The sequence below is a fragment of the Toxotes jaculatrix genome, chromosome 4 (genome assembly GCF_017976425.1).
Source record: "Toxotes jaculatrix isolate fToxJac2 chromosome 4, fToxJac2.pri, whole genome shotgun sequence".
Taxonomy (NCBI): domain Eukaryota; kingdom Metazoa; phylum Chordata; class Actinopteri; family Toxotidae; genus Toxotes; species Toxotes jaculatrix.
This window is the reverse complement of record NC_054397.1, coordinates 21,041,791-21,064,032: the sequence shown is the minus strand read 5'-3', so window position 1 is coordinate 21,064,032 and position 22,242 is coordinate 21,041,791. Positions and strand designations below refer to the sequence as shown.

General features: G+C 39.9%; 3 protein-coding genes across 3 annotated transcripts; all 3 read left to right on the top strand.

Annotated features, from left to right (window-relative positions):
- Positions 1 to 699: 699 nt before the first annotated feature.
- lbx1b (ladybird homeobox 1b) lies at positions 700 to 2,048 on the top strand. The gene is made up of 2 exons (XM_041036667.1): positions 700 to 1,027; positions 1,561 to 2,048. Exons 1-2 carry the CDS (start codon positions 700 to 702, stop codon positions 2,046 to 2,048), a joined length of 816 nt encoding a protein of 271 aa, XP_040892601.1.
- A 5,852-nt stretch (positions 2,049 to 7,900) lies between these two features.
- On the top strand, positions 7,901 to 12,010 carry cenpk (centromere protein K). The gene is made up of 10 exons (XM_041036539.1): positions 7,901 to 7,961; positions 8,238 to 8,339; positions 8,444 to 8,500; positions 9,140 to 9,203; positions 9,485 to 9,531; positions 9,640 to 9,722; positions 9,887 to 9,985; positions 10,123 to 10,255; positions 10,375 to 10,428; positions 11,195 to 12,010. Exons 1-10 carry the CDS (start codon positions 7,959 to 7,961, stop codon positions 11,348 to 11,350), a joined length of 798 nt encoding a protein of 265 aa, XP_040892473.1. The 5' UTR covers positions 7,901 to 7,958; the 3' UTR covers positions 11,351 to 12,010.
- Positions 12,011 to 12,263: 253 nt separating this feature from the next.
- On the top strand, positions 12,264 to 21,126 carry LOC121180157 (stromal membrane-associated protein 1-like). The gene is made up of 10 exons (XM_041035321.1): positions 12,264 to 12,529; positions 13,017 to 13,150; positions 13,911 to 13,996; positions 14,109 to 14,184; positions 14,303 to 14,365; positions 14,485 to 14,560; positions 16,286 to 16,416; positions 17,951 to 18,158; positions 19,019 to 19,356; positions 20,121 to 21,126. Exons 1-10 carry the CDS (start codon positions 12,412 to 12,414, stop codon positions 20,253 to 20,255), a joined length of 1,365 nt encoding a protein of 454 aa, XP_040891255.1. The 5' UTR covers positions 12,264 to 12,411; the 3' UTR covers positions 20,256 to 21,126.
- Positions 21,127 to 22,242: the final 1,116 nt, after the last annotated feature.

Sequence of the window (22,242 nt, the reverse complement as noted above, 5' to 3'; positions counted from 1 at the left end):
TAAAAGACTAGAAAACCCTGCTGCTGAACTGAAACAGAAGTTTTACGCGTAAAAAAGACGCTTAAATAGGCTACGGACTGTGATTTCTCTCCCTCTCATCTCCCTCTTTCCCTCTTTCCCTCTCTCTCTCTCTCTCTCTCTCTCTCTCTCTCTCTCTCTCTTTCTCTCCCTCTCTTTCTGCTTCCCCTCATTTACCCCATATACCTATTCTGGTATCTCACCACACGACTAAATTAGACCAAAGATGATAAGAGCACAAAGCATTATAATTCCGCCGGGCTCCTCCTCCTTCCAGCCATGCGTCCTAATTAATGGGACACCCCCAGTCGCAAAAAGCCCTGCACTGGACTGCAACATAGTCAAAGAGTGAAAGGGAAGAGGGCGAAAGTGCCACTGGAGATAATTGATTACCTACCAATCAATGATAACTTGTTAGTAATCCTCAACTCTTTGGACCTCGCCATTTTCAGGGAGGCATCTCACTCCTGCGGACTTGCTGCTCCCGAGGATCGACACTTTGAAGACACCCGATTTTGGAATAAGATTTTCTTTTCTTCGTTCTCCCCTCCGTGTCTTTGTGTTTTGTTTTGTTGGGTTTTTTCCCCCCTAACCTCCAAACTGTTATGTGACTTTTTTCCCCTCGTTTTTTAAACCGCTGAATATTTCAACCAAGTCCTGTATAAACTCTGCGTACAACCAATGATGACATCCAAAGAGGTGGCCAAATGTGATGCAGTGGAAAACAGGAGGCGAAGTCCGCTGGACCACTTGCCGCCTCCTGCCAACTCCAACAAGCCGCTGACCCCCTTCAGCATCGAGGACATCCTCAACAAACCGTCTGTGAAACGAAGTTACACGATTTGCGGAACGGCTCATCTAATTTCGTCCTCTGAGAAGCACCGTCCGTCCAGCATCCCTCTGTCCAGCCGCGCTCTCCTCACCCAGACCTCCCCGCTCTGCGCGCTGGAGGAGCTGGCCAGCAAGACCTTCAAGGGGCTGGAAGTCAGTGTTTTGCAGGCTGCGGAAGGTAAATGTCCGCATGCGAAATTAACCTTTTTAAAAATGTTATATCATCAGCTATATTTGTTTTTTTTTTCCCTTTTATCTCAGGGCCTGCACCAGACAGAAAATGACACTATTCGCTCTCGTGTTTTACACTGTATAATGGAATATATTTATTAAATTGTCTTGTTTAATAACGAGACCATTATTTTTTCTTTTGTGTGCAGGAATGCAGATTTTTTTTTTCCCTTTTAAATGTCTTATCGAACAAAGGCGAGCTAATTTTCCTTGTTGTTGTTCAACGAAATAAATCGCCACCGCTTTTCTTTAATATTAAGGCCTCATGTGTCTGGTGCTCAGTATTTCCCAGTGGTGTCTGTGTAATATTCTCATAATTACCTGTTCCCACAAGGGCTCAAAGGTCTTAGTATTTCACAGATTACTTTCACTGTCATTCTTGCGTTAGGATCACTTTTACGTGCACACTGCAGCGGTGCAGATAAAACCCCTGCACCTGCACGAATCGCTTTTCACTCAGCCTCCTTCTCTCCCTCACAGGCCGGGACGGGATGACTCTGTTCGGCCAGAGAAGCACCCCGAAGAAGCGTCGGAAGTCTCGGACGGCGTTCACCAATCACCAGATCTACGAGCTGGAGAAGCGCTTCCTGTACCAGAAGTACCTGTCCCCCGCAGACCGGGACCAGATCGCGCAGCAGCTGGGCCTGACGAACGCGCAGGTTATCACGTGGTTTCAGAACCGGAGGGCCAAGCTAAAACGGGACCTGGAGGAGATGAAGGCCGACGTGGAGTCGGCCAAGGCCATAGGCCAGGTCCCCTTGGACAAGCTCGCCAAGCTGGCAGATCTGGAGAAATGCGCCAACGGCACGCTGGGCCACCCGCGAGCCGAGTCCCCCGCGCGGGGCGGCCAACAGGAGCACGAGCTCGCTCAGAAACTGCGGACGTCGCCGCTGTCTCCCTTCTCAGACCACACAACTAGTAAAGAGTGCTCAGAGGACGAGGACGTGGAGATTGATGTGGATGACTGATGGCGCAGCGTGGGGCTGAGAAGTCGAGTAACACAAAAAGACGATGAATAAGAATCCTACCGAGGACTTGTAACTTACTGCTTATATTGTATACCATATCTCAGAACATGTACCAAAATGTAATGACTTTTATATCGGCACAGATAGACCTATTCATAGTGAAGCATGAACACAGAACAAGAAATATGCAGTGGTATTTTACAATGTATTCATTAGCAAACTGTTACTTCTTGCAATCAAAGCAATATGGTCTAAAATGACATGAGTAGGCTAACTTATTATTTTTTTAAAACATTATAGGCCAACACACACACACACAGACCCATTTACACACACACACACACACACACACACACACACGTTCCATTGCTTTTCCTATGTCCTATCTTCTCACACCACACTGAAAGTTCTCCAGTTTTCCATATTTTTGCATGTAAATGCATGATTTGATTTGTGATCACTATCTATTTATTTTTACTTTTCTTTCTTTTTTTTTATTTAAATGCTTTTGTGTTTTCTGAGCCAAGTCGCCATTGAATCACGTTTGTCACTGCCGTCTCTCCTCTTCCTCCTCCTCCTCCTCCTCATCATCATCATCTGACTGTAACCCTTGACTTCAGTTCATATTTGGCGTCCCCGATGCTGCAATGCATGATGATGATGATCGGAAAGGCAAACTCGGACATTCACAGCTATGCGTTTTTATGGGAATGCTCCAGCGATGGCGAGAAACAATTAATATTGCGGTTATTTTGACGAGCTGTAGGCTACTTTTTAGATTTATTGTTTGGATACAATAGATTTACAGTTATAAATTTGTTATGTTTTGTACACCTGTAAGTGCCTTTCTAAAATCAGGACATTATTTGAAAACCAATGCACAGACTGTAATGTATATAGGCTACTGTGGGAATAAAATGGCTTTTTCTGAATATTTCTTTTATGTTGTAATTCTTGAATTAATATAGGGCTCTTTTATTATGGATATAATAGCCTGGAGTTTTTTTTTTCTTTTTCCTTTTACAGACCAAAAAAAAAAAAAATCATTTCAGAAACAGGCTCTTATTGCCAAATCTGGGGCCGTGTAAGCCTATCAAAAGCGGCCTATTTAGAGTTATTATACTGAACTATTTTGTCCCTTTGTGTCCTTTTCTACTAGGATGCTCTAAACATTTTGTGGCCGGGAATCTCACATCCCCTTTCACACCCTAAATGCGTATCGTGGCTTCTTGACCCTTAGACGTGTTTCTCCATTCGTGGCAAAAATTTATGTGAGAAACACAAATCTGGTGCCGGGGGAAAAAAAGGCGAGGATGCCACAAAAACACAAAGTTTTGGGCCAGTTTCTCCGGGCCTTTATAGACCTTTTTTGTTCTGTGGGACTGGGCCGTAATTTTGAGCGTAAAGCATGAAAAGTGGGGACAAATGAGCAGCGTTCCCTGATGGGACGAGCCACAAAGGAGCAGGGCCGGTCCCCCGCAGGCAGCAATACTGAGACAAGTGTGTCCCACCGCACAAAAAGGACGCAAACGTTTGGAGGCCATATGGTTTTTGAAATTTCCTCACAATTTCAGACAATTTGATGGATTGAGTTAACCCTCCTTTTAAACAGTTTAACTGGGTGCGAACAAAGGCCATAATGCCTACATAGACTCTCCCTTCATGAGGGCATCTGCGGCTATTAATGTCTAGCCCTTTTCTTTGCCTGGCGTTTTGAACAAGTCAATGAATTACAATGAAACTGCCCCTTTTTTGTGAGCCGCTTGTCTTTCTCCGCTTTTTAGCTGTGGAATAATATGTTTGACTTCTGTCCAAGAACGTTTTCTAAACAAGAAATGGATTATTTTGTTGAAAGTGTTTTTAATGTTAAATAGGGAGCCATAAAGAGTTTAGACTGTGACATTTATGCCAAAGTCTGGTTAGGAAAGTCTTTTGTTTGTTTTCTTCTCATCTTTTTTTTTTCTTCTCTTCTCCTGCCTCTTTACTTCTTTTGTCTTTAAGGAGTTTAATGAAGCTGAAAACATGGTGATGTGAGAAAGAGAGAGTATCCAGAAGAGGAACTCAAAAGGCTACCTCCCGTTTAACCCTCTTTGTTAAGAGAAATGATAAGTAGAGCTGTCTTCTTCTGAGCTGTTTAATAGTGTTTGGTTTTTGTTTTGTTTTGTTTTGTTTTGTTTTGTTTTAGTGTTTTATTCAGGATGACCTGAAATAGTTTATACACCCATAACCACTCAATATTACTGAAGCTATTGTAACTTCTCTCTAACAAATTATACTGTGTATATGTGTGTGTGTGTGTGTGTGTGTGTGTGTGTGTATAGATAGAGATAGAGATATAGATATAGATATATAGATATATGTGGTCTGACCACTTTACTTTAATCCCCCTGTGTAGGTAATATATGAACATTTAATAAATGGTATAATACATTATAATGGAGTTATAACTATTTATCAGTGTATTTGTCAGCAACTCTAACTCCTCCTGTGGGCACCATGAGTGGATGCTGTATAAACAGATAATGAATGACAGTAGTGTAAATCAGTCATAATAATCTAAATGTGTCTTCATGGGGGAACTGTATCATCATCATATCACATCATTTTTTTTATTAAGGTTTACTATCAAAATCAAAGGTAACCCTTGATTCTAAAGCTACTTCCCCAAAAACTGTATATGTATGTGTGTATACGTATGCACACAAATTCTTTAAAGCATATTTTACATATTACAACACTGTGTGTGTGTGTGAGTGTGTGTGTATGTGTGTGTGTGCCTTCTGCAGCCTATTCTGAATCAAGCATATTTATGAAGGGAGAGAGTGTTAAGGCAGGCTAAGTTTATGGATTTCACTTGCTTATTTTATGAGGGCTTGTCAGGCGGGCCCGGCGATAAGTAATACTACAGTCTGAGGGACCACTTCGTGGTAATTAATCTGGAGGTCTTAAGTGTATTTCAGTATTTCACTTCAAGATGGAAAAAATCACTACTTCAATCGTCCGGAAAATTGAAGTTTGATGCATGAGTCTCTACTGAAACAATAGTACAGCCCTCTCTCTTTTCATCCCTCCCCTCCCCTTTTTATACTCTCTCTCTTGCTCTCTGTCTCTGTCTCTGTCTCTCTCTCTCTCTCTCTCTCTCTCTATTATTATTAATATTATTATTATTATTTGCACCTTGTGGAAAAAAGTCTCAGGTGCAAAGTGTAAATTAATATTTGAAGACACTGGTCGAGTGACCAGTATTTAAGCATTTCAATGAATTAATTAGTGTTTGTAGAAATATTGAAAATAATATATGTCCATAGAAATCAAACAGTTCCTAAATGTATTATTATTATTATTATTATTATTATTATTATTATTATTATTATTATTATTATTATTGTTATTATTATTATTATTATTATTGAATAAGTAGAAAAAGGAGATCTGTAAATGACTTTATATTTGCCTGGAGTTAAATCACTCTATATATCTAAATAGAGCTGAATTGTAGAGTTTTAATCATAGCCTTCCTGTGGAGCCAGTTAATACTTCAAACTTCAATTTTACGGGCGATTGAACTAAGCATGTTCCTGACAGAATTGATGTATGTATTAATTTCCTTTAACTGTTGATTAATTAGGCTGCGCTGAAGGCTCAAATGGAACGGTTTGTTCGGAAATTTGCATATTAATCAAATTCTAGTTGATCATTCAAATAATCCAGGCTATGTGTTTTTTTTGGATGGAGCTTGAAAACATGTACCAGGAAAATCTGTAAATATATACTGTACATGTATACTACTGCTGCAGCATGTCCATCAGATTAATACTCAGGAAGAGTCAGTCTGGCTCTTTGGACTAAATTGCTCCTCTAGTTTTGTTGCAACAAATGTGCTGATAGATTAACACTATTACAGCCAAACAACAGCAAACCTATGTGCCTGTGTGATAAATACACAAGTGTGTGTGAGAGGAAAAGAAAGAGATACAGATCGGCAGATGTATTATGAGCATTTTTGTACTGTTTAGCAGGGAAAAATATGCACAAAAAAAAAGATACTGTTGCTAGTTGATGAGGAAGTTAATCTGCCACAGTGTTGCAGTCTACAGTCGGCTTCAGATCACAGGTGGCTGGAGTTTGTAGGATGATAAATATTACAGAGAGGCAGCAGAATGATTAAAAAGAGTGATTTTATAAATGTTAAAAGAGCTTCCTACTGACACTGTGAGAAGTCAGAAAGGCAAACAAAAGGCTGCAGAAAACACACTGCAGTTTGATACAATATGAACCATGCAGATCATTCTGTGTAAAAAATAAATTATTTAATGTGTTACTAAATGCTCCTTGTAATATTTGTTGTATAGCTGGTTCATATTAAGCAGGTCTTCCTTTGTTGGTCTGACATGAATATAGTCAAAATTGTACCAGCATTATGAGTTCAGTGTTTTTCAGCAGGGATGTTATGTTAAAATAAATAAAAAAATTCAGCATGTCATTATCAGCATATTAATATGATATCAATTAGAAAGATGCGAGACATTAAATGAAAAACAGGAGGGCAGTGAGAAAAAGAACAAGGAAGTGCAGGTGTTGACTATAACTGAAAATCCAGTCAGCTGCTTGGTCACTGAGGTGAGAGGCAAACAGAGACACCTGCTGGTGTTTACTTGACAGTGAACTCCACTACACTGAGCAGTTAATCAGCCATGATGTGTGAGTGTGTGTGTGTGTGTGTGTGTGTGTGTGTGTGTGTGGGCTTGTTTTACTGTAGTCATGTGTGTACGTGCGTGAGGGAGGTAAATATGGTAATATTCATGCGGCCTGAAAACCAGGACCCCACTAGCTTTATAAAGACCAAAATGCTGGAACCCACAAGTTTAAATGACTGTTTGAGGGTTAAGACTGGGGTGAGAGCTCAGTTCTTATGTTATTATACAGCCTGTAGTGTAGTGGGCAGATCTCTCTCTCTCTCTCTCTCTCTCTCTCTCTCTCTCTCTCTCTCTCCCTCTCTCTCCCTCTCTCTCTCCCTCCCTCTCTCTCTCAGTGAAAATGTCTCATCAGACTTATCGGAGAGCCAATGATACCGAATTCAAGATACTCATGGTTTTCTTATGTCAGTTCCCAACCTACTGTCCAATATTACATGACTGCGACTACCTCCTGAAACCTACTGGAACCTCATCTAACATCGACTGAATAAAAAAAAAAAAAAAATTCTTGTATATTCATATGGCCTTATGTGTACCTTCTCACAGTGCTGGACAAAATACTGACTGTATATTGATCTTTTACTTAGCCAGAAGTAGAAATACCTTCAATTTCTCCATTACAGGTAAATGTCATGCCTTCAAAACTTTACTTACCCCACTTCAGTAAAATGCAGAATGACCTCTTTCAAAGTCTTGTATCATAATATTGCATTATTAGTACTAATGTAAAAGCATTTTCATGTTGTAGCTGGTTGAGAAAAAACTCATTTTAAATTTGGTTATTTCTATGTTAGGTAGTTAACACTGTAAAAATGTAGATGATCATGATTTTGTATGTTAAATCCTGATCTTTAAAGTAACTAGCGACTAATTGTCAAATAAATGTAGTGGGGATAAAAGCAGGGTTTCTGCATCTCTGTAAAGAGATGTGTTGTCTGTCTTTACAAACAGTTTTATATTAATTTACCCGTTTCCCCCGAAAACTAAATAGTAATAGTAACAGAAATAGTAATTAGGTGGGAACTTCGTCTACATGGCAGTAGAGTCACACTTTCACACCTAAACTGTGCTCTGTACCTGCGCAGTCCTGCGCAGCATCAACGCTCCTCAGCACTGAACGCTGTCGCCGACGTTACGTCATCAAAGTTGGCGGTATTTTGAAAAGGAGGTGTCTGTTGTTGTGGTCCTTTTAGTGAAGAAAAAAATATCAATTATGGTAAGACTGCACGTCCTTTGGCTAATTCTTATGGTTCAGATATGTACATAACAACGCAGAGTGTGATATTTTCATATTTATTATAGAGCATATCGGCCCTGCAAAAGTAAACGTACGCATTTTAATTTCTTCACCGTGAGCCAGAACTACGGACAGCTAACAAGACCTAACATATGCGATGTGGCAACTTTACCTGTGCCTTATTCAGTATTTAAAAACACATTTACCAAAATCCAAATCGACAGCTTTTGACTTTTTGTGTTTCGGTGTTTTGAGGCTGAGGTGAAGCCAGGCGGTCAGGCAGCTTCAGAGCTGTCAGAGGCAGCTCAGTCTGAGCTGCTGGAGCTGTGCGAGGAGCAGTTTGCTCAGCTGGAAAAGGTAAGCCCATGTTTTAAACCTGAGGATCCAGCCCCTGCAGGCTGTCCTTTGACCTTAACCAGCCACTGGATACAAACTGCACACTGTGCGTCTCTGTGTTGCAGCTTCAGAATGAGATCATACTGAGTGAACCAGATTTCTGTGAGAATCCACAAGAGCAGGTGAGATGATTTTACATGTCCATTTATGAAATTTTCAGTTTCTCTAAAGTATCCTGCTAATGTCATTATAACACATGGAAAACCTTCAGCTGAAATGTCTCAGAAATGTTGAACATTTTCTGTTTATACCTGCCAATGATTTTCTTGATTAACCCACCATTTCCCACAGCCCAAGCATTATTTGATCAACAGTCCAAAACCCAACAATTTTCAGTACACTATCACACTGTTTATGAGGAGGAAAGGCATCAGATCATCACATTTTAGAAACTGGAACCAGGCAATATTTGACTTTTCTGATTAAATGACATTATTAATCAAATGATCAAATAGTTGCCAGTTCTTTTAGTTAACTAATTGATTAATAGCCTCATCAGTTCAGCTCTATACAAGAGATATCATAGCCTAGACAACATATTTTGGTTCCAGAGATGATTTAGGGGCAGTCAGGAGGTAGAGCAGGTCATCCCACTAATTGTAGGGTCGGTGGTCCAGCAGTTGGGTTTTCAGTCAGAAAATTAATTTTATGACATTTTTTAATGTAAATAATTGAATAACTAACCAGTAATTTAATCACAAGCCTCTAAAAACACGTTGTATTCTTATATTTTTTGATATGTGAATATTAATGTCCAATAGTCAGTGAATCGACTGATGGCAACAGAAGCTGAACTGAAGCAGTGGCTGACAGTGGAGCCGAAATGTAAGTCCTCCATAAACACCATAATGGAAGCTGTAACCATAATGTAATATTGTTGAAAGTGTTTACAACTGAAGTATGAATATCACAAATCAGTACCACAGTTTTGTGCCAGTTAAAGTGGTGCATCAAACATAACTGTTTGTTTTTTGTGTCCATATCAGTTTGTAATACTAGGCGTTCAAGTCAAATTGAAATAGTAATTGTTATATCTGCTATATCCAGTGTCTAATATGACAAAATTTGCATGTTTAAAATGTATTAACTTAATTTTTGCCATTTAGTGCTGGCAGCAAATTCTGAAGTTTTACTTCAAGCTGGAAAAGAGGAGGTATGTTTATGTGTAAACTCCAACATTGAAGAATATGTCTCACTAAAATGCCAAATTAAATGTTTTGTTAGAGTCATGCAATCCAGTTTTCTCATTTTTTTTCCACAGATGCTCAAACTGTGCTCTGAACTTGAGATGGTTGTTTCTTGCTATGAAGCAAAAAGAGACAAACTGAGAGAAACTAAAGAACTGTACGTAACCTTTCAGTTATACTGCAGGTTTTCTGTGACTTACTGTCCTGTCTCTGAGCACATAAATCCTTTTCAGAAGTGCATGAATGTACCTTTCAGAGATTTTTTCATCTGTCCTGCTCTGTTTATTGCTGTGAAACCTTCATGTTTGTGTTTTTTTTTAGTGAAGAGAAGTGGCTGGAGGAGAAGAAGCAGGTGCTGACAGCTGCCAGTGATCATGTTGAACAACTTCAAATGGAAAAGGAGAAATTATCTGAGCACAGGTGAGTGCGATGGTCCCACTATACCACTGAGGCAGCAAAGCAAGCGAAGATAATAATGCCAATTTATCAAGCAATGAAATTTTGAATATATATTTTGTGTGTGTGTGTGTGTGTGTGTGTTAACACGCATTTCCTAGTGTACTGCAAGACACCAAGGAAAAAATCCAAAAAATGAAGGTGTACCAGGAGAGGCTGATGGAGTCTCTGGGGGATGTTCTGGAGAAACATGTTCCTCTCCCTCAGAACGAAAACAGTACAAACAAGAAGAAGGTGCAGTGACCTGTGTTGTGTTTGATGATTGTCTGTGCTTTTTCAGCTTATTTACATGTAAAATCTATGCTCTGTTACTGGTTCCAGTATGCCTTATCATCACTTGTTTTCACTTTCAGAACATGGAACTGGGGTTAAATGAAGACTTGATTTCACTCAATGAAATTCTGGAGGTGAGTTTTCACACACTAAGCAGCGTTGAAAGGTTTCATTTTCTAAGGTTCAGTGAGGTTTTATTTTGATGCACTTTCATGCACCATGCCTTTTGACTATTTGACATAATATTGCTGGAAATTATGGGTGTAATTAATAACATTACTAACTGCTGCATACCTTTTTTCATATCAGCCAGTTCCATAGCATTGTGTGTGTTGGCTCACTGGTAACAGATCACTCATTAATGTTAGAAGTTAGGCCTGTGCTTTTCTGTGCTGTGCTGTGACGATGTGTCAAAAATGCCCACTGTAAAAAAAAAAAAAAACTCCAGTCCACAAAGTTGTGACAGAGAGGCTCCCCTGTGTGTTTGTTGTTGGTTGGTGCAGTAATGACAATGATAAGAACCAAGACTATAACTGTTTATATTTGCTATAAAGATATATAATTATCACCTCCGCTCCCCCGTCTCCTTGAACTAGAGAACTATAGTCATTTAGTTTGAGAATGATAAGGGGTTAGGGGTGTCATTGTCAGCACCAACCATACCAACTCGTTCAACTAGTTTATTCTCAGCCACAAATGCTGTAGTGTCCTGGTGACAATGGCACATACCATGTAAACATAAACATCCTTTAGTATGAGGCAGCACCTTTGGCAAATGTCATTTCTCTCTTACTCATTCCTATCGCAGTCACGTGTGTATTACCAAAGAGGTTATCATCTTGCACTGTTACTGCAGATGCGCTCAACCCCAGTCTACCTCTATCTTCTGTGCCCCCACAGGTGCTAATGAACAAGGTCCTTAACGCACCACACGACCCCTATGTGACAATAGATAACACATTCTGGCCACCGTACGTTGAGATGCTTCTCCGCTATGGGATTGCAGTGAGGCACCAAGAGAATAACTTCAAGATCCGCCTGGAAACCTTCTTTTAAAGCAGCGGTGCATTAGCCATTTCAAGCACCACTTATCTACCAGTATTTCCAATTTGAGTCTCCTTGTACAGTGCTATCACTGTGTATATTTATGTAAGCTGATATGAGGACTAACTATGCTGGGAAAGCAGCAAGGCTAATGATTTATTGTATGTATATGTCTCTGGTAGAGAGCATTACAAAATGAGTAATTTAAAGTTGCCCATTTTTTAGGTTAAGGACTCTTGTATGTACAGAGTAACAATGGATCCTTTTAAAAACTCCGAGAGCATCTAAATTCAAGTTAGGAAAGTTCTCCAACGTATTAGAAATATATTTCGACACTTTTCCACCGAGCACTGTAAATTATTTTGAACTTTGAACGTAAACAGATTAATCCTCAGTAGGGTTGAAAGTCTTCTCTTGACTACATATTTCCTTTGTTCCTTTTCCTACTTGTTTTCATTTGTGAGGTTTGATCAGTAATGAGTTATGTACAGTATGTTAGTATTTATCTGTGTTCTTTAAATTGCTCTTAAATTCAGTTCTATAAAGTTCACCAAATGTTTGTATTTTTAGGTCTTCAGATACACATAAACCTGTATATATATATATGCATTTTTTTATTCATTTGTTTGTATATATATTTTATGTTCATGTTTAATAAACTTGGGAACTGCAGCTGTGCAGTGTTATATTGTTTTTAGGGGGAAAAAAATAGGACCATCTTATCATTTTTCATGTGGCAAACCAGTAGGCATCTTTCCAGTCAAAATTATCAATGGGAAGTGGTGAAATATTTCAAGTGCAGAAGATGAATTTTTGATGAATTTGTAAAACTTAATTCACAAGAAACTTTGTGCGTCAGACGACGTCAGGACGTTCGTCCAATCCGATGCGGCCGCCGCGTCAGCTCTAGAATTCCTGTGGGCGGAGAAGGGATTCCGGTTCCGGGTGTTTTCATATCCCACTCGGAGGCGTTCATACCTCTGATTATGGTCTTTTACCAGAAACGTCTTTCGATTGACGACTGATTAAAGTAGAGTTCTTTTAATTAAGAAAGTCCGACTAAAGCCGCAAATATGACGACTCGCTCGGAGAGGGAGAAGGCCCAGAAACTGAACGAGCAGCACCAGGCCATCCTGTCCAAAATGCTGAGAGAGGAAGACAACAAGTACTGCGCCGACTGCGAGGCGAAAGGTGCGGCATTCACACTTTAGAATTTTTTCCCTTTTTACTACACAAAGTTCACGGTTTCACTCACAATCCGCCGCTAACGCTGAGGAATAAAGTAGCATCTGCGTTGGTTAGCTTAGCTAAGCTAATAACTAAGCTAAGCTAACTCGCTAGTGTGTAACAGGCTCAGGCTAGTCAGCTGACATCTCTTCCCCTTAAGCTAAACTAAGAGGCTAACTAGCAAGCTAACTTCTCTAAACCTGCATAAGCTCCCCACAGCGTCTCTTCCTCACCGCCGCCTTCAGCTCGGTCTTCGAGTGTTAAAGGCGTTTGACAAACTATAGCCGGTCCTCCAGAGAAACCGGAGGCTTGTTTTTATGTTGGGTCAATGACAAAGACTGCAGAACCATTTTCTTGGAATTTTAAATCACAACAAAAACGTGCATGTTTATGTTTGTCGTCGGGCATCTCTCCACTTTCGAATCACAATCTGGGTTTCTTGTTTTATCAGGTCCAAGATGGGCATCCTGGAATCTGGGAGTATTTATTTGCATCCGATGTGCTGGCATCCACAGGAACCTGGGAGTACACATATCCAGAGTGAAATCAGTCAACCTGGACCAATGGACCTCAGACCAAATCCAGGTACTGTGTTCTTGTTTACATATTTAGGTTCAGTTAGACGAGATGCTTTTCAAAGTCTCAAAGTTGTGACATTAGTCACTCCCATTAATTCAGCCCTGCACCTCAATAAAGTTGTTGGACTTGCAAGAAACAGATTAATAAAAGATATGATCAGATTCTGTGCATCTACCTTGAAAATACTGTATCCTACATGTCCCACAATGCAACTTGATAGCCTGTCAGGCTGCTGCATCATATCATTTGGATGTCACCATAATTACCAGTTTTCATCTTGTAAATTACCATTAATGTGAACATCCAAGTCGTAATTACAACCGTGAAACACGTTTCTGAAAGCTTCTATATAAATACTGCTTTTCAAACAGAAGTGCCAGAAACATTACACAGATATTGATGCCTCACATCAGCCAGGGCCGTTCACCTCATGTATGAGAATCTTACCCATCTGCACCTTTCAGCCTTCCACTCGTCCTGCTTGGTATACACCCACCTCTCACAAACTCCACACCCCAGGTTTGCAGCACAGGCAGTCTATTAAAGAGCTGTTAACCCAAGATAAAGAAAAAAAATCTGATAACATCATCAGGGTTATTTTCTCATACATTGAGAGCCTCAGAAGACATTATACCACTGTTTTCACTGCTTGGTAGCCCTGATAATCATGAGCGAGTCATACCCATTTAAATATGTCAACATGCCTTTATGAACAGTTTCTGTCTTCTTATTAGCCCCCCTCTCTCTCTCTCTCTGCTGTTTTCAGAGGATACAGGAGATGGGTAACACCAAGGCCAGGCAGCTTTATGAGGCCAACCTTCCAGATAGCTTCAGAAGACCTCAAACAGACCAGTATCCTTCAGTCTCAGCAGATATGCTGTGAAGAACTTAAATGTAACATGCTGCGGCAAGTTTTTTATTTTGGTTTGTATGATACCTCTTTTCCCCTTAACTCTGATCTCAGAGCAGTGGAATTCTTCATCAGGGATAAATATGAGAAGAAGAAATACTACAGCAAGAATGTGACCAATGGGAGCAGTGTATGTATTGACCGACACATTATTATTATTATTTTAATATAAAATGCATTCAGCTGTCTGTCATTGTTTTTTGTACTTAAGCCTGTGGTTCACTTTGAGTCTCTTTTGTTGTTTTCAGCCAAAAGCTAGTAAGAAAGAGAAGGAGCCAGACAGAGGGAGCAAGGTGTCATCCTACACCAAGGTATCACACATACATTCCTTTGTGAATAGAGCTGTATAAACATGCTCAGCATTGTTTTTGACCTATATTGAGTTAGTTGTTCTCATTTTAATTTTCTTCTTACAACTACTTTTTTAAAGAGTGAAGAGCCCAGGCCAGTTCCCAAAATCAGTCCTTCTAAGACTTCAGAACCATCTGTGAACCTACTAGGCCTTGGTGAGTGTCTTTTACCTGAAAATGAAAATAGTCTGAAGTGAATGTGCAAACTGAGACTGAGCGTGTTTATGGAATCACAACAGCTTCCGCTTGTAATTGTTTTCTGGTTATTGCCTGTTCTGCAGATCTGATAAATGACTGAATGAATATAACTGGCTGTATTTGTGGAGCTGGCAGTTACATTTTTATGGTCTTAGGACAACATGTAATTCTTGATTACAGTTATTCACATTTAGAACCACAGTGTATTGTAATGTTATTGTGTATATGATGGGTGCAGGTTGCCTTTACCCCTGCCTTGGTGTAGCATGTTGATGCTGTGGTGTGTGTGTATATGTATGTGTGTGTGTGTTGAGACTGTATACCACTATGGCCTCACAGCAGAGAGGATCTGCACTGGGCCGTGATGTTGTGGTTCAGTATACAATCAGGGCCAAAGATGTCTCCGTCTTCAGCTTGTGTTGTCACTGTAAACGTGTTGGTTTGATTTGTATTAATCAGGCCTTGGACGTCAGAGAAAGTGACATCTTTAAAAAGCTGCCTGTGTTCCCCTTTCAGTTCGTTCCTGCTGCCTGTGTAACGTTGGAGTCACTGTTATTGTACATTCCCTTTCGGCTAACAGGCAGCACCCTGACTGAGCTTGGATCTGCCACGCTGTCTGTTTAGCTGTAATGAAGTCTATAAAACACCTCCTGCTGCTTTACGTTAAAAACTTTGTATCAGTAAACCGCTGCAGTGGGCGGTTTTTGTGAGTTAGCTAGAGGAAGTGCTACAGCTGCTGACTCACTCAACATGAACCGCCGAGCACCAACTTCTTGTTTCGTTTTGAAAGTTGATGTATGTCTAGATTTTGAGATTCAGTGCCTTTTCTTTGGATGATCATCGTTAAATACTTCAAAGAAACTGGACAACAATCAGTAAAATAACATTCAGTGATGGTGCAGCACAGGCACCTCAACCATATGGAAAAGTAGAAAGTGACTCTTGTAGACATTGGGTACAGAGGTAATTTTGGTTTTGGATCCAATTCTGGATCTCTTACAGTAAATCCTGCAGCGTAGAAGTGGCAGTTGTGTAGATATTTCTGTCTCAGTGTATCAGCAGTTGTGCTTCTGTTGAACGTTGTCGCTTTTCGTTGTCAGATGTTGAGCTAGAACTGCAGGTTATTGTTTGTCTATTAATTTGTGTGCTTGTGCATCTGTCTTTTCAATGGAGTAGCTCAGGCATAAGTAATTGAATGACGATACTTCATTATAGCAATTTCATTTACAGTTGAAGGAAAAAGACATATTTATGTTAGTGATTGGCTTGGAGGGGTTTTGCATTATTTGGACGTAATGTTTACTGTTATTTTTGTTTTGTGGCCAATGAGCTACTAAGGGTAAGCTGATTAATTTTTTATTGTACTAAGCACTATCCTCACTGTGTGGGCAGTTCCGCAGCTGTGGGAGGGCAGTGCAGTTAAATAAATACAAAGACAATGCACATTCCTCATTAGCAAACATAGGTTCTGTTGGTTTTAAACCACTTTTCACAGCAGTTTGATGTTGTATTAGGATTTTTAGTTATGATTTTTCATAAGTCCTTTGGTGGATCCAGTATCACTGGGAAACGACCAGTGTGTTATGCTTCTGTTAAAGTGGTCTCACTGTGTTGTTTTTTCTAGTGGTGTATGATTAGTTTCCACCTGTAAAACCAGTTTTTTCACTTTTCTGTCTTTCACAGACGCACCAGCAGCTGCATCAGCTAACAATGGTAGCACGAGCACAAGCCAGAACAACAATGACCTGGATATATTCGGCCCCATGGTATCCAACCCCCTCCCCGCGTCCACGTCCGCAGCTCAGTTTTCTCAGGTAAAGCCAAGCAGGAATTCCCTCGCTCAGATTCAGTACTAATTTGTAAATATAGCTCAACAGGGCTGAACACTAATGACTGTCTAGATGTAAAACTGAAATTAAATGCGCAGTAAAAAAAAAAAAAGTTAAATGATTACCATCAGCATCAATTGGCCATGAGACAGCAACACCAATGATCAGAGACAGTGAACACGAATTAAAGAGAAGCAGAAACACGCTTCAGAAAATGAATGCAGCAACCGTGTGCAGGGTAGTCTTGGCTAAACATTTAAACTGAGCTGCAACCACATTTTCATTAGAAATTCATTTATTGATTATTTTTCTAGAAATGGTGATAAATGCCTATTATCAAGGTCTTTAAAGCTCACAGTGATGTTTTCTGACCAACACGAACTCAAAGATATAATATATTAACAATGATAGAAGCAGAGAAAAACACCAAACCCTCACATTTGAAAAGATGGAACAAGAGCACAATATGCATCAGTACTGAATAAATGTGTTCAACAATTATTCCATTATGAATGTTATTATTGAATAATGTTCTGCTTCAGATTTTTCTAATTATTCAATAATTATTGACTAATTTTCTGATGATTAATCATGCCATCGATGAACTAATTGTGTGATTTTTAATACTGAATAATATTGTGCTCACAGAAACCGTGTCCAGTCTTTCCTTATTTGCATCTAAAGAACAAAAACTGACTCTGCAGGAAGTAATTTTTAACATCTGTTGTAAATTACCACCCTGCTGCAAACGTCCAAACGCACAGTTTAAGTTTATTTAGTACGGAAACATTTCTCTATCACAGGCTATTTTATTTTACAGAATTATTGAAGCTGAGGCTCTTTGTTCTTTAGTAAATGTTACTGTTTCTGTGTGAGAGAGAAACAGGATAATTTTACAAAGAGAATGGTCTAGACCTGATCTATATGGAAAGTGCCTTGAGTTAACTTCTGTTATGATTTGGCACTATAGAAATAAAATTGAATTGAATTGATAGGTGTAGGGATTTAATTACTATTAAACTTTTTTTTAATGGTTGTACCAGCTACTAATAGGCCACAACTGAAATATGGGACGTTATTATGCAGGACAGATTCTTATCGCTGTGGTTATTCCTGCATAAAATATGGAAATCATCCTGTCAAATATGGCAAATAACAGGTTATAGCTGTTTGCCTAGTATGACAGCCTTGTCCCAAGTTAACTGTCAGGCTGCTCAGACTCACAGTTATGTAGTGTGCAGCTATGTAGAAGTAACAGACTGTATCACATTTTTAATAATGGGCCCTTTGCTGATGAGAGTTTGGAAAAGGTCAAAGGACCAAAGGGAGTGAACCTAAAACATTCCCATGTGTGAAAAGACAAATTTCTTTCATTATGAGTGAAAGCTTTATGTGATGATGTTTTAATATTCATTTTAGCCAAATAAAACAGTAACTGGATTTATAGTATTATATATGATGTATTAGATCATCACCAGCACCAGTGGCAGCATTCCCAGTATCTTCTTCCTCTCTCCAGGTGAGCTCCAGTATCGCGGCCAGCACTCCGACACAAGCTCCAGCAGCAGGAGTCGGAGCCAGCTCAGGGTCAGGGCAGGGAGACCTCGACCTGTTCAGTGACAGCAGTAGCACCACTAAAACCGACGACATGGCCAAGAAGCCCCTGTCCAAGGACTCCATCCTGTCCCTCTATGGAACCAACAGCATGGCCCACCAGCCGCCCGCCGGTGAGGAGCGCAGTGTTTTGAAATTCATAAGCACAGAAGCTGATGTGAAATGGCACCTGGGTTCATCCTATTGTTGCAGTCGCACCTATTTATAAATAGCAGCTCGATTTTTACATGAAAAAGGGATGTGGGGCAAAGCCTGTGTGGCACCTGCTTTTTGATGCTGATCTATTCCTTTTAATAGTTTGAGAAGTGTAAACGTGTTTCAGCAAAGCCCCTTTTTCATGAAGCAAAAGAAGCTTAGGTTCACAAATATAAAATATTGTCTTTGCAACAGCTATACCAGATTTTGGACTATTTGAAATATTCTTAAATTGTTAATGTTTTCATTTAAATAAGGAACTTTCAGGTCACATTTTGGATGGTAGAGATTTAATATCCAACCCTAGTCCTCTGTGTTGAAATTGTCTGTCTCCATGGTTGTTGAACACAAACAAATCTCAATATTTTAACTATTTATCATGACTAGTTTTGTGAGTAGTGCCTCTTTATGCTTTTCTCAGCTCCAGATTGAAAATTTGTCTGCCCTGTTTTTTTATACACTGTGGGTCATAGTTTTTTTAGTTTCTGCCATCATTCCTATCAGCTGTGGTAACACTGAACTCACATCACATTACTAGAGTGGAGTTCAGAATGAGCAAGTAGATACTTGTGCATATTTCCCAACACAATCCTTTCCTAACATCTCTGCCTGAAACGGGCGTCTCAAACATATTATTCAACCAAATATTTTACAAGCTCTGGAAATCATCCCAGTCCACACCTCACACATTAAAATACTGGAATGAAAGTTATATTAGTGAGCTTAACACTCTTCCTCTTTTTTTTTTCTTTCTCTCTGTCTTCTCCCCCCTCCTCAGCTGGCATGTTCATGGGTCCTTCTCAGATGCAGTTTCCTGTCCAGGCCCCTGCTGGTTATCAGGCCTTCCCTGGCATGGGCACGCCCATGCCACCTACAACCGTCATGGGTGCCATGATGGCTCAGAGCGGGGCAGCCATGATGGGGCCCAATCCAGGCATGATGGTCGGGATGACGATGCCCAACGGCTTCATGGGAAATGCGCCCGCCACTGGTGTGATGGGCATGGCCCCGAGAATGATGGGACCGCAGGGTGGAGCGATGCCCGCAGGCATGGTCCCTGCTCAGGGCATGTACACCATCCAGCCTGGGCAGCAGGCTCAGTGGAACATGGGTCAGGTTAGTCACTGCAGCTTTACTGGATTATTAAACCAGCAATGCCACTCTAAATCTGGTGTGTGGCACTTATGACAGGTGTCATTTGTTTCACGTGTGACCACACCCAGTGTGATGATGCATTGCGCATTAGTGGACTTTGAGAGGCTGCACTGTACAGGGTGTGGGCAGAGCATTCATCAGCCACTAGATGGCAGCACAAGCTTGATTTTTTTTTTTTTTTTGGTTTTTTGAATTGGACCTGTATCACAAATGTTCACTGCATAATGTTTCTGCGCAGGTTTTGAACAGTACCAGGAATAGTAAAGAAAACTTTTTCTGTCTTTGTGTGAAGTTTAATAAGCAGTAGCTTTAACTCATGTCCAGTGGCACACATATTATATCATTTCCCATTAAAACAGACATATGTAAAGTTTTTTGTATACTACCTGCAAAAACTGAATATTAAAAAGATGACTGTGTAGTACATAATTGGAACACAACGTAGGATTGGAGCACAGCAGGCCTGTAGAGACTCTTCAGTTTCTGAGCACTAGAGGGCAGAAAGGACACATGGACAAAGGGGCTTTGGTTTGACCCCAACTTAGACAGCATGTTATTAGAAATATACTTTAGCATCATTTAGAAAAAAGTGAATATGGCAACGTCTCACATGTGGATAATGACAGATAATAATCATAATAAAGTCTGGGGTTGTAAGTCAGTTATAGGTTTCCTTGATGGCAATGCTCAAGTGTTATTCACGCTGATCTCTCTGTCATCCTCAGATGAACCAGCAGATGTCAGGGTTGACTCTGAATGGTGCAGGTGCCCAGATGGCCTTTGGTCAGGCTCCGTCAGCTATGGGTGGTTGGGCCGCAGCTGGATCTGGCCAGACTCTGAGCACACAGCTATGGAAGTGAGTCTTTGAGCAGGTCGATGGTCGGGCAGAGTAAGAGTCGAGGTTACAGAAAGTGCAAAAATATATCTTGTGCTTCTCTGTTCTTCACTATGAACTGATGCCCATTTCCATCACAGACCAGCCATCGGAACATGAAAATTGTATCTCTCTCCTTTTTTTTTTCCTCCTTCTCCCTTTCTCTGTCTCTCTTTCTCTCTATTGTGTGAGTGAATTGGGAGTCACGCAGGATTACAGCCTGGCAGTTTCTGCCTGTCGAATGGTTTTTGATCATAACTTTTATTTTCCTTTTTTGGAAAAAGTTACAAGGAAATAACAGTCCCAACAAAAATGATATCGACATATCAGAAAAGCTGCAGGACCAGTTACACAAGCTTTTATTGTATCACTGTATCATTATAAGATTATAGAACATTTAAATGAATCGTATTTAAAGGGAGAAGATATGACTATCAAGTCTGTCAGTACTGCTCCCATATGTACAGCGCTGTATAACCTTCTTTTAAAGTACTTGTGGTTCCCCTATAAAATAAAAGTGATAATAAATAATTTGCTTTGATGTGATGATTCAAGTGTTATATTCCTTAAAGGCTCAAAACTAGAAAAAATTTTGCTAGAGATTCGTTTAAACTGTTCAAAGGCCATTAACAGTTGTCAGTAAGTTTAACAACAGTTTTCGGGTTGTCCGTCAGTCCATCCCTTTCTCTTGAACCTGATCTCTCAGGAACACCAAAGTTCAAAGGTCAAGTTTACTGTGACCTGCCAAAACACGTTTTGGGCCATAGGTTAAGAATTTATACACTAATTATGACAAAATTTCAAATGATCAATTGACATTTAAAACTCACTGTCCTCACTGCAGTTTGAGACCTACTTCATACATCTGATGTTCAGTCTGTATACTGATATGAGCACACAGGTCATGCTTTTGGCTGGGAACAAAACTTCCTCAAGAACAAATGCATTTTCTTAATAAATTAGTTCTTAAACTTTCATCTTTACGAGATGGTTTTCTTCAAATTGACACATTAGCCAAGTTTCTGTTTATCACCAAAGTGTTGAGAAACTATGATGCATATTGGACCAGTTTGAGACACCATGAATCACTGTGTGGTTTCAGTTGTCACAGGGTACAACATCTGTTTTTCTACAGGTGTAAATCAGGTTTTTATTAGAAGTCAAACCTCGGTGAACATGCAACACCCCCGTTATTTAAACATACAGGAAACCAGCAGCGGGTGGCAGCATTGTATTAACTTTTCTAAGAGAAGGGAGCAGCCCTGTTAAGCCTGTAGTCAGAACAACCTACATCTCAACATGCTAGCCATACTGTATGTTCACTGTTCAGTGCCAATATGCACATACTGTACTTTTCATTTCTGTTTTCTTTACATTTAATCTGTAGTTGCCCTGATTTAACCTATTCATATACACATTTCAGCTGCGCTTTTTCTCCTTCCTAACAGTGCTACATACAAAACATCAGGTTTGTTAGAACTACTTTTTTTTTTTTTTTTAAATAACTGGTGTACTGAATGCACCTTTGTTCAAGTTTATTGTGAGGCTTTAAGGCACATTTACACAAACCTACGGAATTTGGAAAATCCGAGTCATACTACAGTAGCTGCAGAAAGAGTTTAGTAGGGAAAATGTGCCTCACTCTGCCGCTGAGCAGTTTCAATCAGTAGTTCTTTCACTGGCTAGTTACTGTGGGTTTTGTGTATCTTATAAGGGATTTCAACAGAATATATTTCTTTAAACAAATACTACAGAATATACTTTAAACAAATATTATGTCTAGGTTTGGGTTTCTCCGCCTAGTGCATGCTGGGATATGCTCCACTACGCATCCACCCAGCCCATGGGAAGCTTTAGAAGTCAATATGACTTGAAAAATCTGTTTTACTGTTACTAAAGAGAAATACTATGGGATCAAACCTATTGTTTGTATAAGCTCAGTCTTTTATGAGAACATGCATTGTGTATAGGAT

Excerpts from the sequence above, each read along its gene's own strand:
- cenpk (XM_041036539.1), top strand. Across the intron at positions 8,340-8,443 it reads AGTTTGCTCAGCTGGAAAAG|CTTCAGAATGAGATCATACT; the intron begins GTAAGCCCATGT and ends TCTGTGTTGCAG. Across the intron at positions 9,723-9,886 it reads CTGAGAGAAACTAAAGAACT|TGAAGAGAAGTGGCTGGAGG; the intron begins GTACGTAACCTT and ends GTTTTTTTTTAG.
- lbx1b (XM_041036667.1), top strand. The coding sequence starts at position 700 with ATGATGACATCCAAAGAGGTGGCCAAATGTGATGCAGTGGAAAACAGG. Across the intron at positions 1,028-1,560 it reads TGTTTTGCAGGCTGCGGAAG|GCCGGGACGGGATGACTCTG; the intron begins GTAAATGTCCGC and ends TCTCCCTCACAG.
- LOC121180157 (XM_041035321.1), top strand. The coding sequence starts at position 12,412 with ATGACGACTCGCTCGGAGAGGGAGAAGGCCCAGAAACTGAACGAGCAG. Across the intron at positions 13,997-14,108 it reads AGAAGACCTCAAACAGACCA|AGCAGTGGAATTCTTCATCA; the intron begins GTATCCTTCAGT and ends CTCTGATCTCAG. Across the intron at positions 18,159-19,018 it reads GGCCCACCAGCCGCCCGCCG|CTGGCATGTTCATGGGTCCT; the intron begins GTGAGGAGCGCA and ends CCCCCTCCTCAG.